Source organism: Colossoma macropomum, unplaced genomic scaffold, assembly GCF_904425465.1.
Source record: "Colossoma macropomum unplaced genomic scaffold, Colossoma_macropomum, whole genome shotgun sequence".
NCBI classification, from domain to species: Eukaryota; Metazoa; Chordata; class Actinopteri; order Characiformes; family Serrasalmidae; genus Colossoma; species Colossoma macropomum.
Genome location: NW_023494793.1, coordinates 26457591 through 26473693, shown reverse-complemented (window position 1 = coordinate 26473693; position 16103 = coordinate 26457591). Strand labels below are relative to the sequence as shown.

General features: G+C 36.6%; 1 protein-coding gene across 2 annotated transcripts in view; it reads right to left on the bottom strand.

The window, feature by feature from the left end:
- Window positions 1–918: 918 nt before the first annotated feature.
- Window positions 919–16103, bottom strand: part of ppih (peptidylprolyl isomerase H (cyclophilin H)) — a 39240-nt gene continuing 24055 nt past the window's right edge. For both annotated transcript variants that reach the window (XM_036578984.1, XM_036578985.1), the window contains exons 2-9: window positions 15120–15184; window positions 14362–14385; window positions 13784–13828; window positions 10489–10531; window positions 5961–6053; window positions 4777–4864; window positions 2930–2970; window positions 919–1108 (exon numbers count right to left, since the gene is read on the bottom strand). In XM_036578984.1, coding sequence (XP_036434877.1) covers window positions 1040–1108; window positions 2930–2970; window positions 4777–4864; window positions 5961–6053; window positions 10489–10531; window positions 13784–13828; window positions 14362–14385; window positions 15120–15184 — 468 coding nt within the window. In that variant the 3' untranslated portion in view covers window positions 919–1039. The remainder of the gene's footprint in view (window positions 1109–2929; window positions 2971–4776; window positions 4865–5960; window positions 6054–10488; window positions 10532–13783; window positions 13829–14361; window positions 14386–15119; window positions 15185–16103) is intronic.

Sequence of the window (16103 nt, the reverse complement as noted above, 5' to 3'; positions counted from 1 at the left end):
AAGCCACATCCTCTCCAGACTGGCTCTGCCCACTGCATTTTAAAAGGAAGCACTCTGCGGCCAGCAATGAGACAGACCCTTGGCCGACTGTGAGACAGTCCCACACCGCCCCCTCCCCTTTTGTCATGTAAATGGTGCGCTGGCACTGTTGCGGAGAAGCTGGACGATGTGTGAAGAGCTTGTTGTTAATGGCCAGGCCCTGTTGTCGCACACACAAAGACGGGCTTTAACATTGACCCCAGAAACCTCCCACCGAGCCCAAAACTCTTCCTGCACTTCAGCTGAAAGGGCTCTTTTGTTTGGAGGGGACAGGGTCCAAGGCATGAAGGGTGAGGAGAAGGCGGGGGGTGGGCCTTAGAGTAGGTTAGTATGTGGGATAGGGTAAGAAGTAGAGACAATAGAAATTTCAACAGTGAGGAACTGGCATTAAATAACACTCCTAGCAAAAATAAAAGGGTCAGTTTGGTTTCGGCTCGAGTGGGTGCTTTTTGAAGTTTGGATGCACTCAGAACTGTGACAACAGGACCATTTTGATTGGTGCATTTTCATTTTTCAATATCAGGTCAAAGGAGATATGCTGCAGTAAGATGTCACTGGCATTAATAATCATGGAAGTCTTTATGAGAAAAGGAACGCAACCATTCCTTCCAAAAACTTTGGCTGGTGTTTATTCAAGGATACTTGGCAGAGAAAGTAGTCAAACAACATTGTGAATGGATAATTGTGAAGTGATCCAAAGGATAGGAGAATCAAAGTATTCTTATGCCTCTAGAGAAACAGGAGGTGCTTGTCTCCACTGTATTTATTATATGTCTACTTTATGAATTTAGAGAAGGATATAGATACCATAGTTACACATTGTTAGTCAGTTAGAAACTGAACTAGATTTTAGCTGTTTAAAGTCAGATAGAGGACAACTGTTGGTATATTAGAAAGTAAATCAGATGATCTCATTTCTTTATTCCAAAAGAAATATATCAAAAGTCTGCACACATGCAGATACACAGTAATTACAATAAGGTAAAAAAATAAAAAAAATTTACATCTCTCCACACTGGGCAATGACTATGGGTAGTTTTGGTTTGTTGTTGGGTCCGGTAGGCACATTCTGCAACAGAAGTAAAGAGAAAAAATTACTAATGATTTACATTTTTTTTTATTTACATTAAAAAAAAGCCAAAGTATCTGTTGATTTGACTTCATTTCAAGACCAAAGGCTTCATTTGCATTGAAAACCGTGACCAGAGCTCACCAACAGATAACTAAAATAAGCAATGCTTTAAAATGATTCTCTGACAGTGAAGGCATACAGTGCAGTCCATGAGTAACTGGACAGTGACTACTTGTTTTGGCTCTGTAGAACATGACTGCATTTGAAACCATAACAACACAGGAGACCACAGTGATGAATAAACAAATACTTTCAGTCATGAAGAGAAACCGACAGGGAGGTTAAAACACTATCCAGGATGTATGGCATACCATACAGAGAATAATAGGCTAGCATAATCTCAGAGGGTTGACCACAAGATGCAAACCATAGGCAGGCCTCAAAAGCTGAAAAGTCAGTTTTCTGTTTGTTAAAAGGTGCTTTAAAAAAGAAAACAAAATTTAAAAAAAAGTTCTTCAGATTGCGAATTGGAAACTTCCTCATCATGAGCCTGTGGAATTGAGATGCATCCATCTGCAGACCCAGAGAGCCAGACATAGTTCAAGACTATGGGAACGAACCTAAATAAGTGCACAGTTTGTATTCATTTGCTGAGTTTAACATTCTGGAAAACAAAATATAAACATATAACCTTTGCACTGGTCAGATTTAGGTTTTTACAGTATGTTAAATTCAGCAAATAAACAGTAATTGCTTATTAAAATGTACAGAAGTGTCTTCTCTGTAGGGGCACCCAAACTTCTGCATATGGCTGTATCTACTTAATTCTACCTTAATTTTTGAATCTATTCCTTTATATTTATGGGTTGTTATGTTGTCATGATTTACAAGCCAAGTTAATAATAGTTAATGTTTAAGTTAGCTACCTTGGCCTAGCTAGTTAGGCAATAACTTTAGCAGATGGCCTGTTGTTGGAACTGGCCCATTCATCTTTACTGATCTTCAACATGAGTTCTGAAGTGTACAGAAGCATTTAAACTGCTCAAATCTAACCAAATTTCTAAAAACGGAATGGACTGTACTTTCAGCAGTAATATGACCCAAAACGTACCGTTAAAGCAACTATGGAGGTTTTCTAGGCCAAGGAGTGGGAGGTTTGTGACTGACCAAATCAATCACCCTACTAGAACTCTATTTGGCATGTATCTCAATTACTGAAGAATAAAATCAAAAGCCCCAAAAGCAAACTGAAAATAGCTACATTAAAGGCCTGGCCATCAACTGCAAAGGATTCACAAACAAACAAAAACAAAAACTATATATATATATATATAAAAATAAAAAAAAACATAGGGTTAATTTGTCCCATTACATTTTTGTCCTTTAATGTGAGGGACTATAAACAATCGTTATTTCATTTCAAATCCAGTGTGAAGGACTACAGAGCCAAAACAACAAAAGCTGAATGACTGTCCAGTGATTTACAGACTGCACTGAATGTAGGTCACTGAATGACATCATAGGATGTAGATGGCATATGTTTATAACCAAGCTCACCAAGTCAGCTGACAAACCAAACACAACACAACCTGAGCTCTTGATAAGAATACATTCAAGGTTGCTTTCTTTTTCAGGAGACCTCAAAGACACTTAAAGCTAGAATGGTCCAATTAGTGGAGTTTCTACAAGCCCACAGGACTTCGGCTTTGTAGGGAAGAATAGCAGTCTGAATGGCTGGACTACAGTGAACAAAAATGGGATTATTCAGATGTTCTGGTTGTCAAAGTGGACTCACTCACAGTGAAATCAGAAGCTTACCTCAATTTTTCTCATGACTAGCAAACCGTCCACCACTTTACCTAAAACGAAGATTAAAAAAAAATAAATAAATAATACAAACTTAGATTTAAATCACACAAATAATGTGGGAACCTAGAGACTAATATTACTAATAATAATAGTACTTATGTAACACTTTGCCTTCTAGTTAGAAAATTTCAACATGTTTTACACAGGAATTTAAGTAAAACATTCAGGAGATACAATATCACGGCCTAAAAGTCACGATCACTTGTTTTGTCACACCTGGAGTACTGCCCAGTGGTATGGTCAAGTGCTGCTAAGAAATATTTGCCAGATTAGCTCTTCATTGTTCTTTCCGTGTTAATGTGGGTGAAATGCATAAACGATTATCATGGCTAACTGTGGAGGCTAAACTGAAGTTTAGTCTTCTGCTAATCATGCATAAAGTTATTAGGAATAATACACCTAAAGTTACACATGAATACGCGAAGTTTTTTTTGCGAAAAATGAGTATTGTCAGGTTTTTGTCATGAGTGTGACACAAGTGAGTTCTGGTCAGCTGGTGGTGCCAAGTCCACAATCAAATTGTATGAAGAGAACTGTTCTTTATAGGACGTGTTTATCTTGGAATATGCTCCCTATTGACATCAAAGTAGATTTTCCTTTAAAAAGCTATTAAAACAATATTTGATGAACCTCATACAGATGTTATTGTGCTACTGTTGATGTTTGGTTTAATTGTAGGTTATTACTGGTTACTGATTATCTTGTTGAGTATCAGATTTATTCTTGAGTTTTGTTTGTTTTTGTCTTGTTTATGATACAGAATGTTTGTAAAGATGTTTATTTTATTTTTCATTGTAATTGCTTTTGTGTGGAACCCAGGAAGACTAGCAACCACTTTGTGGAAGCTAATGGGGATCCAAATAAAGAAAACAGAAGAATAAAGAATAAATGAAATAACAGCGCAATCACAAACAAGCCCCAAATACTCTAGGCATATGCTCGCCTGCACATGTACGTTTTTTTAAATCTGGAATTTAAAAACATTAATCAAGCTTGCACTCTTAAAGTTTCTTTGGAATGTCATGTTAACGCTCCAAAGATTAGGAGCTACATATGAAGATCTTCTACCAGCTGAGCTGTAGGTGATCCTAGCAGTCTGCAGTAAGCCTGCCTCAGCTTAGCGAAGTGGTCTGCACCATAATGCTTCAACAAATCAAGAAGACAAACCAGAATCAAACCTTGAGTGGCTTTAAAAGTCATATGCATGACCTTGTAGTCAATGCAGATCTCATGCAGTGTAAACGGACTTGACCGGAGTTAGACGTTCAGACTTATTTTTCCTGGTAAGCTGCTATTTTGATCTAACTGAAGCCTATTTAGAAACAGCAGGGCAACCAGCAGTCAAATCTAATATAAAAGCATGGACTAATTTCTTAGCATCGTATAGGGTTAGAAGTTTTAGATATTTAGATATAAAATGCAGATGTCTTAGCGATATTACTGACACGCCTTTTAAAATGATAAGCTAACATCCTGTGTTACATCAAGGTATTCTTAGTTGCACTGAAAAAACAGTTAGCTAAACGATAAAATCTGCAGCCTTACTTCAAGCAGACCTGGGACCCAACAGTAACCCCTAAAAATGATCTGAGTTTAACAGGAGGAAGTTCCTGAGCAGGCTTTTTATGTCTTTAACACAATCTTCTGTTATGTGTGACTGTGTCACTGAATCTGATGTGGCCTTGCAGATATTAAACTGTTTAGATGACATGTGTATGTGTAAAACACGCTCTTCTTTCCCACCATGCAGTGGAGTTCCACAGGCCACCACCTATGGCTCACTTTATTTCACTCACCAAATACTACGTGTTTCCCATCTAACCAGTCACACTTTGTGCAAGTGATGAAAAACTGGCAGCCATTTGTTCCTGGACCACTATTTGCCTGTGAAGAGACAAAGTTCACATAATGGTAAAAGTCCTGTTTTTGCACTGACCAGAGGTAAGCCAGTAATATATTTCCAAATTGTGGGGAAAAAAATTTAAATCACTAAATATCAGTTAAATGTCCCTCAAATACTCCAGCACAAGCATCATTACAATGCAACAGAAAATTTTTGTTGTATGTATGAAAGTACAGTGAATGTTATGGAAGCACATTCCTACCAGGAAGAGAACAAAATATTTTTTCTCCTTTCGTTCTGGGCACCAGTATGTTAAAATTTCAATTTGGTATCTCAAAATATTGACTTGCTATGTTGGAATAGTGACTGACTTACTCAACATTTTGACTCAGTATCTCAAAATTTTGACTTACTAAAATAACAAAATAATGACATTAAATTTCGATACAGTAAGCAATTAATTTGGAGTAATATAAAAATAATATTATTATTATTTGGAGACAATAAGTCAAAATGTTGAGAAATATATCATTATTTTGACAAAATGAGTCATACTGAGATACTAAATCAAAATTCAAAGAAATGTCATTTCAATATAGTATGCCATTATTTTGAGATTCTATGTCAAAACATTTAGAACAAAATCATTATTTTTAAATACTAAGTCATGATTTCAAGCAGTGAGTCATTTAGATATTAAGTCCACATTTCAGACAATTAGTCATAATTTAAGATCAATTTTTTTTCAATAAAGAAGATAATACCGTTATTTTGAGGTAATAAGTCAAACGTTTGACATACTGTTGCCAGAAACAGAGAAGGAAAAAAAGGAATGTAGTAGCGCCACAACATACATAATTTCTACAAAGTTTCAGTATTTGCCTTAACTCTCACCACCCACCCAGATCTTGTCATATGCAAATCAGCTCACTTTTTGTCACATTTTTGCCAAATCACCCAGCTCTAGTAAAACCCTGCATAACAGTTAATGGTGCAGTCAGTGACTAAAAGGAATTATACACGCCCATTAAAGCCCAGCACAATCAAACCAACGTCCTTTCATTCACACATGTATGCAGTCTATGTGTCACTAACAATTAGAACACTTCACATTTGGATAGTGAGAGAACTGTTTACCATAGACAGCAGGCCAGGAGCAGAATGCTTCAGTTTGAAGTTTTCATCTGCGAATGGACCCCTGTAGATACTGCAAATCCCTGTACCGTCTCCCTGTAGGAAATCATGGATTCAGCAAAGCAAGCTAACACACTCACACATATAAAACTACAGTTTGTTATTTATTCAGTTATGTATTTTAATTTGTTCTACTGTTTCTACTGTTTCTTTAAACAAATAACTGCTTTATGCTCAGAAAAACAGCTTTGAATATTTTCCCAGACTGCCAAAGACTTTTGCACAGTACTGTTACCGACGTATTTTCTTTAAACTATTTGAACAAGCCAGGTGTCCTTTTATTACGTTAAAATGTAATAAGAAATGGGCCAATTCCAGTTTTACTGCTATTCGTATATTAAATGTTGCCAATCTGGTTACTCTATGCAAATGTTAAATTTGTTAAAATTTCATGATGAACAATGATTAACATACCAGTAAAAACCAAAAATCACCTGGAGAAAAAAATCTTGTTACATTAACTTCTATTGCAAGTTAAGAATATATTTTTACTTCTGTTAAGTTTCTATTTGAAATCTGTACACATAGACACACAGTACTGTACAAGTCTTAGGCGCCTTAGCACACTATTTAAAACCAGTTATATTGGCGGCAAGAATTTCCTTTTTTTCCAAAAACCAAAAAAGCGTTATCTCATCAGCTTTAGCTTAGTTTAGTTTAAAGAATAAAGTTTAGTTCCAGATTTCTTAGGTTTTGTTATGACAGCGACCACTTACTGGTTACTAAAGCTGTACGTGATGATTCTGGCCACTAGAGGGGCTCAGTGATTTTCACAAGAATCTGAACAGTCACTGTAAAATCCATCCCACAGAGATACTCAGTTATGAGAAATGTCAACGTTATCTATATCCTTAAGATTGAAGACTCCAGATCTCTTACCATGCATTAACTTTCATGTAATCTAGGGACAGTTACTATTACTTACCTTACATAATGCATCTTACCTTACGTATGCTGTACTGCACTTTGTCTTTTAACTTTTTGTAAACTGTTAGTAAATTGGCTCAGTGTTTACTTGTGTGAGAGTGAGGATGTGCGCTATTTGTACTGGTATTTTGTAGTAATGCCAGACTGTACACTGTATGAAAGAAGGGCACCTACTGGGTAAAATGTAAAGGTACCCTCAATAAGTACAGCATTGTCTAATTAGGCACTTAATGAGCTCTTGAAGATACACTACATTTATCTTCGTAGTGAAAAGTGGCATATTTGTAGCTTTTTAACTTTAAGTAAACAAGAATAAGAAGCCTGGAGTGAAGACAGATGCATAGAATTAATACAGTTTAAAATCATAACTGCAAAAAAAGTTATAAAAATATAACTTTTTTCTGTGAGCAAATTAGAAACTGTATTTTGTTCTCTTTTACTAGTCGTCTTCAGTTCCAGTCCTGGAGGGCTGGTGTCCATCACAGCTCAAAATCACTTGGTTAAACTGTTATTTGCCTAATTAAGTGAACGTGTTTGAGCAGGGAAATCACTAAACCACCAGACACCAGCGCTCCAGGAATTACAGAGCCTTATACTGTATCCACTGCATAACTAATCTTCATAGATTTACTGATCACATGACCCAGAGGTGGGTGGTAACTACTTACAATTACTTTAGTACTTGTACTTTAAAGGTGAATGAAATGGTACATTGTAGAGAAACATACTGACTACCTTACTGATTTCTTCATGATGTTCAAGGTCATGATGTCCTTAGTCATTTCACTTACTACCTAAAATGACTAGTGAACCTACACGTCTTCTAAGTTTTTATATGTAAAGTTGATGATTATAAAATAGTAGTAAATCCGAAAAAATAAGTTTTCTTTGGGGACTATTTTGCCTTAGCCCTGCAAGTATCCCTCCACCATTAACATATTTTAAGCCAAAGCTTTATCACAAAAGTATCAGAAATATGGCAATGTGGTATTAATCATAACCATTTAATATACTTACTTTATATGAAGGAGCTTTCAGAGGTATGAAACACTTCAGACGTCTGGTTCCTATCAACACCACTGTGAACAATTCTGACTCTCTAAAGTTTGACTAGAAATGGAGCACTTCACATCAACCACTCTGAATCACTGTTTACATCTTAACCATTTAATTATGTATAAATAAATAAATAAATAAAATAATTCCGAAATCCCCTTTAGGTAGTTTTTGTTCACCTAAAATTTAAAGTGTTGGCCCATAACTCAGCTTTAATGGAAATTCAACTCAAACCAGTGCAGCAAAGGGAAAAACATGCAGCACACTGGCTAGCTCAGGCTCTACTGTTTTTTCTGCTAGCCAGCTGGGCTACTGAAGCTTGTTACCTTAGAACACTGTGCCTAACTACAACCAAAAGCAGGAACGTTACTTGAAATTAAACAAGAATATGTATTTGTTCTTCTGTGTCTATAAAAAATAAATATTTATTTAGTTTTGTGGTCTTTACAGAAAAACTTCTTGAGGTAATGCTGACTGTTTCTCAGCCCTTCAGTGCACAAAAAATGCGCTTGAAGTTCTGATGTAAGTAGTTGTTAGTATTTCACTTCTTTTTATTTTGCAGAATAGTAAACGGCACTTTTGTAATTTTGTATTTTGCTATTTGTTTAAAGAGAGGTTAGATTTCTGTTTACACATCCCAAAAAATGTCTGCACCTGCATTCAATCCAACCAGAGACACATTATTTTAACAGCTTTTGATCGCTTCTCATATTGTCATTGTGTTATTGGACAGCTTTATCGAACATCGCATTTTATGTCAATATCGTGCAGCCCTACTGACTATACTGAATTATTCTTTAAAGGACCCATATCATAGAAAAAAAATCTTACCTTTTTTTTTTAAATAAAAGATGTAGAATTTATAGTTTCAAAATGTACCATTCACTCCACAGTCTGTACAGTCCATACATATAAACCAAGCTGCAAAAACAGCCTGTTTTGAATTTACTGCCTATTCTCTGTCTCAGATGCTCCACCCACATAGAAACGATGTGTGTGATATTCTCTGCAGACAAAGCTGGGCACAATTATCAAGATTTTGTGTTTAGCATTCTGGTTGGCTATCCGTCTATATGCACTTCCGTGCATTGCTTATCATTCAGACAGGAAACAGTTTTGTTTTTCTTGCTAAATTCTAGTCAGCAATAACAGACAATTGTCTGTGTGTGTAGGGCAAGGCTGAAAACCAAAGTAGAATGACCCTGAATTTCAATCACTCAGATGGCACTGCATTAAAAACTGACATGCTTCTGTAATGAATATAATCATATGGGCTCAGGAATACTTGGGAAAACCCTGGTCAGTAAGCACAGTTCGTTGCTACATCTGCAAATGCCAATTTAAGACTCTACGCTTTTATGCAAAGCGGAAGCCATTTATTAACAACATCCAGAAACACCTCCGACTTCTCTGGGCTAAAGCTCATCTGAGATGGACTGGTGCACAGTGGGAAAGCATGCTGTGGTCTGACGAGTCAGCCTTTCAAATTGTTCTCCAGGGTGAGGAAAAGAGGAAAAAGACCATCCTGACTGTCACCAGCACAAAATTCAAAAGCCATCATCTGTCACGTTACAAGGGTGTAATAGTGGGTAACTTCTACATCTGAGAAGGTATTATAAATGCTGAGGGGTACATATGCATTTTGGAACAACTTATGCTGCCATCTAGATGACGTCTTTTTCAGGGACGTTGCTGCTTGTTTCAGCAAGACACTGCCAGAACACCTTCTGCAAGTGTTAAAACAGTGTGGCTATATGGTAAGAAAGAGCGTGTGCTAGACTGGCCAGCCTGCAGTCCAGATCTGTCCCTCACTGAAAGTGTGTGTTCGATTAAAAACATGACAATGACGATGGAGACCCTGGACTGCTGCGCAGCTTAAGTGTTATATCAAACAAGAATGGGGAACAATTCTACTTTCACAACTACAACAACTTGTGTCCTTAGCTTAGTTCCCAAAGGATTACTGAGCGCCGTTAAAAGGAAAGGTGATGTAACTCTGTGGTATACATGCTTCTGTCGGAACTTTTTAGAACATGTGTGCAGGCACCAAAAGAATAAGCATGCATACACACAAAACAATACAATTATTTAGTTGAAACATTAAAGATACTGTGTTTATAGTGATTTCAATTTAATAAATGTCAACTGTAGATCATTGCTTTCTGTTTTTTATACACACACACACACACACACACACACACATACATATATATATGTATATATACATACATATACATACACACACACACATGGGCACAACTGAAAGGTCAATATTTAGGAACTGTAAATGTGGTCAGTGGCTTCAGTTCCATGTCATGTTTCATATAGACTACCGCACCTACAGTTCAAATACACCAGAGCCTAAGCAAATTCCCAGCTTAAACACACCCTGTGTACTCTTCGGACACAAACTCAAACACTCATGTGATCCACATGCACCGAATACAAAACATGACCTGCTTTCTTCAGATAAACAGCTCAAACTTACATTAACAAAGTCACCTCCTTGAATCATGAAGTCCTTTATCACCCTAAAAGAGAAAAAAATGATTTGGAGGGTGAGAATTACATGTAAAAACACATAAATCAAGATTGTAAAAACAAACAAAACAAACAAAAACAAAAAAAACACAGTACATGTACAGGTGGTGGTGTGATTTGAAGTGCATTTATGTATATGGTATACTTGTGAGGGAAAAAACTGAAGCTTCAATCTTTTAGTATAATTATACAACAAAACAGTGTAACAGTGTAACATTACATTGGAGCAACATTACAATAGCACATCATACAGCTTGCTGGATATCAAAACACAAAACCAGGTCAGCTTAATACTGTGACAGTCATTTATGAACCCTTTCTTTATGTTTGGTTGTGCTGTTAGTCTTTAGATTAAACACAGTACCAGAATTAATACTGCAAATATTAGGTGAAACAACTGCACAAAATAACAAAAAAAAAAATTCTGACAATTAGGTCACTGTTCACATAGAAACTCTGCATGGACACTCGTGATTAAATAAAGGAGTGCCTCTTTAAATAACCAAGTTAAAGATGTTAATAACCAAGTTAAAGATTCCCTTTTACCAAACCTGTTTCATGTCGGTGCTTTCCAGCAGGCCACACTGTGTTCTGCTACTGTATTGCTGAAATTTATCTTGTACTTCAATCAACACAATAGCCAGCTTGTTTGAGGCAGTACTGCATCAGTGAAGGGGTCTATGCACTGTTTGCTGCCTTTGACTGTTTTATTTTGCTGCATTAAGAGTGGCAACCAGAAAGTATAACCAGAAAAAGGCCTAATTGTGTGCACTCTCTCCTTTTAAGGCCTTGTCCTGCCAGATGAGAATTTATAGAGAATATAAATAAGACCGTCCTTTCATTTATTCAATTTTGTAAATTTCATGATGAATGGACCAAAGAAACGGCCCAAAATGACTTGGGGGGAAAAAGTCTGGCTCCACTGACTTACATTAAAAGTAAAGTAGGTTTTTTTCCTTCTCCTGTAAAGTTTCCATTTTGGAGATACAAGGTTTTCTTCCGACCACAGCGATAAATATGAAAAAAGGTGTAAAGCACTCCTAACAATGTATATCATTAAATTTTTTTTTAACAAAACTCTTCATGTAGTTCACAAGAAACTACCCAAACACTAAGCATAATGTCAAATCAATATCAATACCAGTATTTCATTTGTCCACTCTACTGCCACTCTGGTAAAAACAGGAAATGCAACCAACTTCTAAGACTGAACTTTGGAGGTGTGGAAAAATATCCCAGCAGATTTCTTTGAAAAACTGAAAACAAGTCAATAAAGGCAAAGAGTAGGCACAATAAATACAAAAAAAAATGTTTGATTGAGGCTTCTGTTTAACCTGACGTGAATCCTTGCAGAATAAAACCTTGGGTGACTTCAGCTAAAAAACGAGATGAAAAGGCTTCATGCTTCTGCTTTTTCAGCAAAGAGTGAATCAAATATAACCATCATGAACAATGACCATTTTCACGATGATGACATTTTAGCTGACGATTTACTGTCACATAAATAATTGCAATTAACAATTTAATTGTCTTTTTTGGTGCATTGTGCACAACTATTAAAACACAAGCCTAAAGTGGCCAAACGAACTGATTTGCCATATTGTTTCCTGCTGTTTATTCAAACGTCTACAGTTGCATAGAATCCTGTGCAGAGTGAATCAAAAAAACAACATTCATTCATTAGAATTAGCTATATGGCTGACAAATAAAGAGTCATTACTCATGCTGCCCTCTAAACATGTTAGGGTACCAAGTTTGAAGATCTTTTGTGCGTTGATGAGTCCCAAGGTTACTCAATGAATGCATTTACTGTGGTTTTTCTGCTAAGCTTAAATAATTGCGATCATCATAAATAAATGCAATCATCTCAAATAAATGTGTTTAGGCATTTGTGTAATAATTGTGACAGGCCTTCGACAAAGATGCTTTTGTTTATGCTGACTTGGCAATGTTGTGGATGCGACGAGAACCTGAAGTCAGTCTTGTTTCACCAAACACATACCTAAACGATCCACAAAGTAGACTATTCTGTAATGTCTGTGTATGTGTACACACACACACACACACACACACACACACACACACACACACAATTCTGTGAACAAGAAGTGAATGAAATGATAACACACGATATTTATTCAAATGTATTCATTTTTTTGCAAAGTTATTTGCCTTGATATCTATTTTAAAATGATGAATTCTGAATATTATTTTATTAGAAATGTAATTTAAATGCTATACAATCATTATAGAATTTATAGCTCTGTTCAGCGTTCATTTTGTCATTTTTATCTACAGCTTCTAAGTGTCCTATTAACTATTTGAAAGCTGTGAAGTAACACTAAACATGCATACTAATGTACTACAAGTTATTATATAGACTTAAGAACAGCGACTCCAAAATTAAAACACTGTTATATACACTCACTGAGCACTTTATTAGGTACGCCTATCTTGTATCTAAACTCACTGTCCATTTTATCAGCTCCACTTACCATATAGGTGCACTTTGTAGTTCTATAATTACAGACTGTAGTCCATCTGTTTCTCTGCATACTTTGTTGGCCCACCTTAACCCTGCTCATCTATGGTCAGGACCCCCACAGGACCACCACAGAGCAGGGTTTTATTGGGTGGTGGATCATTCTCAGCACTGCAGTAACACTGACATGGTGGTGGTGTGTTGGTGTGTGTTGTGCTGGTGCGAGTGGATCAGACACAGCAGTGCTGCTTGAGTTTTTAAAACGCTGTGTCCACTCACTGTCCACTCTATTAGAGTCATCTATATTATTGGTACAGCTTGCAGATGTAAAGACAGAGACAGTAGTTCATCTGTTGCTGCCCAGTTTGTGTTGGTCATCCTTTAGTCCTTCATCAGTGGTCACAGGACGCTGTTGGCTGGATATTTTTGGTTGGTGGACTACTCTCAGTTCAGCAGTGACACTGAGGTGTTTAAAAACCTCTGTCTGATCCACTCGTACCAGCACAACACATGCTAACACACCACCACCACGACAGTGTCACTGCAGTGCTAAGAATGATCCGCCGCCCAAATAATACCTGCTCTGCGGTGGTCCTTTGGGGGTCCTGACCATTGAGAAACAGGGTGAAAGGGGGCTAACAAAGCATGCAGTGTAATTGTAGAACGCCAAAGTGCACCTATATGATAAGTGGAGCTGATAAAATGGACAATGAGTGTAGATACAAGGTAGGTGTACCTAACTTCCGTATTTCAATCTTACCTGTGAAATGTGCAACCCTTGTATCCAATCGGAACACCGTCTTTCCTGTGGAAACAATTTGGATGGGGAAGGAAACCAACAGAGAAGGACAAGCGAGGTGAAACTCAAGAGCATCAGGGTTCACCATTTTTACTGCTATAACATGAAATTATTTTCTTTTGTTTTAAGAATTCCAATAACCAGATATGGACTATTAACTGGATATGTACACATTGCTGCAGTGAGACATTCATATTTGACCTTTGCTGTGTACACTGCTTGATCTTTGCATGTCATATTTACATAGATATAATTTGAAAAGTAAACAGTGGTAGTGTTCGTGTTCATTTCATATTTATTTAAATATGAATGTGATATTTAAATTGTGAGTTCTTTTGGTTCTTTAAAGAATTACAAGTGTCTTATAATATCTGAGGTGAGATGATTTCAACATGTGTAAACGTGATCCAACCAAAACCTGTCATTTTGTATACAGTTCCTAAAGTCCTAAAGTCAGGTGTGAAATAAATAAGTAAAACACAACAGAGGTGTCAAGTTGGCCCCGTGAGACGGAGTTTAGAATCCTCAGACCAGGTTACCTGAACTCCCCAGTGCAGAACTGCCTGTAAGACAATACAAGGGTGTGTCACTGAAAGGAGCACAAAACAGACACAGCAAACATGCTTTACATATTACCAGCCTCGAGCGTCTGCAGTGATGCCAGTGGATTTGCACTTCACGAAAGTTCTAATGTTATTTCAAAAACAACATGCAAATCTGGGTACAGACACTGAGCAACAATACAGCTCAAACACAGATCAACAATCTTTACACTACAGACGGTCATTAGTCATATGAATCTTCCAGCTAATATTCAAACCAAACCATCATCAGCTTCACTATACAGCTGTGAAGTTTGGACGCTCCTAGTAAAATGGCATGTTTTGCTGATTTTCTAAGTAAAATTGAGTTAACACATCCTCAGAGAACACACTTCTGCATATTTTAATGCACAATTACTGTTTATATGCTGACATAACATATTATAATATAAAATATAAAATATGGTAAAAATTCTGGCACCTTTACATGAGTTTATATTTTATATTTTGTGTTTTATTTTTCTCAATATGTAAAACTCTGAAATGTGAAAAAGGACTTCAGAATGCAGTGATTAGATGGACCAGACTGGGTCAACTAGGGTTGGAGCTGAAATCTGCAGGCACTAACCACTGCTGTAGAGGATGTGTTAACTTATTTTCAACATGTAATCTGACCAGGGACGTTCAAACTTTCTCTTACGACTATATAAGTGTGCAAGTGAAGCAACATTAACAGACTGAAGACCCCGTCTTACCTAAAGTTCTCTGCAGTCTTAGGAACAACATCAGCAAACAGCTCAATCTTCATTCTTCCAACCTCCTGAGCAGACAAACAACATTCATAATTTAAGCCATAAATGAGAAATTTGACTTACACTTAGTTGAGCAATAATAAACATACATACAATACACATATATACAATAAACAGTATACATATACTTTCAAAGATTCCTGCATATATAGTCACTGTTGGAACAAAACATTAGGTATCAATTTAGGGCAATGTTTATAGGGCTCCATTACATTTGTATAAGCCTTTTACAACAACTTGACTACACCTAAACAAACATTAATGATGACTTATTTCAACAAGTATCAGTTGTCCTAAGATTTTTGGTGGTGAGATTGTCCAAGGCAGCCTTTATGACAACTGATACATGTTGGAATAAGCCTTTAGAAATGTTAAGGTAGGTATATGTCAGCTGTCATAAAAGGCTTGTGTGTCATATAGCCTTACAAATGATACTCCTCAGTTTTGTCATAATTTGAAAACACCAGCATTTTACTGGGTCAAAATGTAATGATAAATGGACCAACAGAAATTATCCAAAATAACTTCCAAATGACAAAATCTTGTTACACTAACTTAAATTTAAAGTTACAAATGTTTATTCCTTCTACTGTGAAGTTATATGTTCTGAAGACTCACTTTCTCTGTGATTCTGTAGTTTTTGCCACAGTTTTGACATGTATACAAACAAACAAACACTGAGGCAAAAACTGCTGATTCACAGAAAAAGTGACTTTAATGCATATGAGATTTAGTTTTTGTATTTTTCTGGTCTAAATGGCACTTCTGTGCCTCTTTGTCCTCCATATGAGCACTGTTTTTTTTCATAGCAACCCTAAAGGCTCATCTACCTTTCACAGGTGCCAGTATGGTACATAAGGAAGCACATATTATCTTGTCCTGAACTGGTTATGATATCATCTGATGAGCCAAAGGGCCTGAGACACT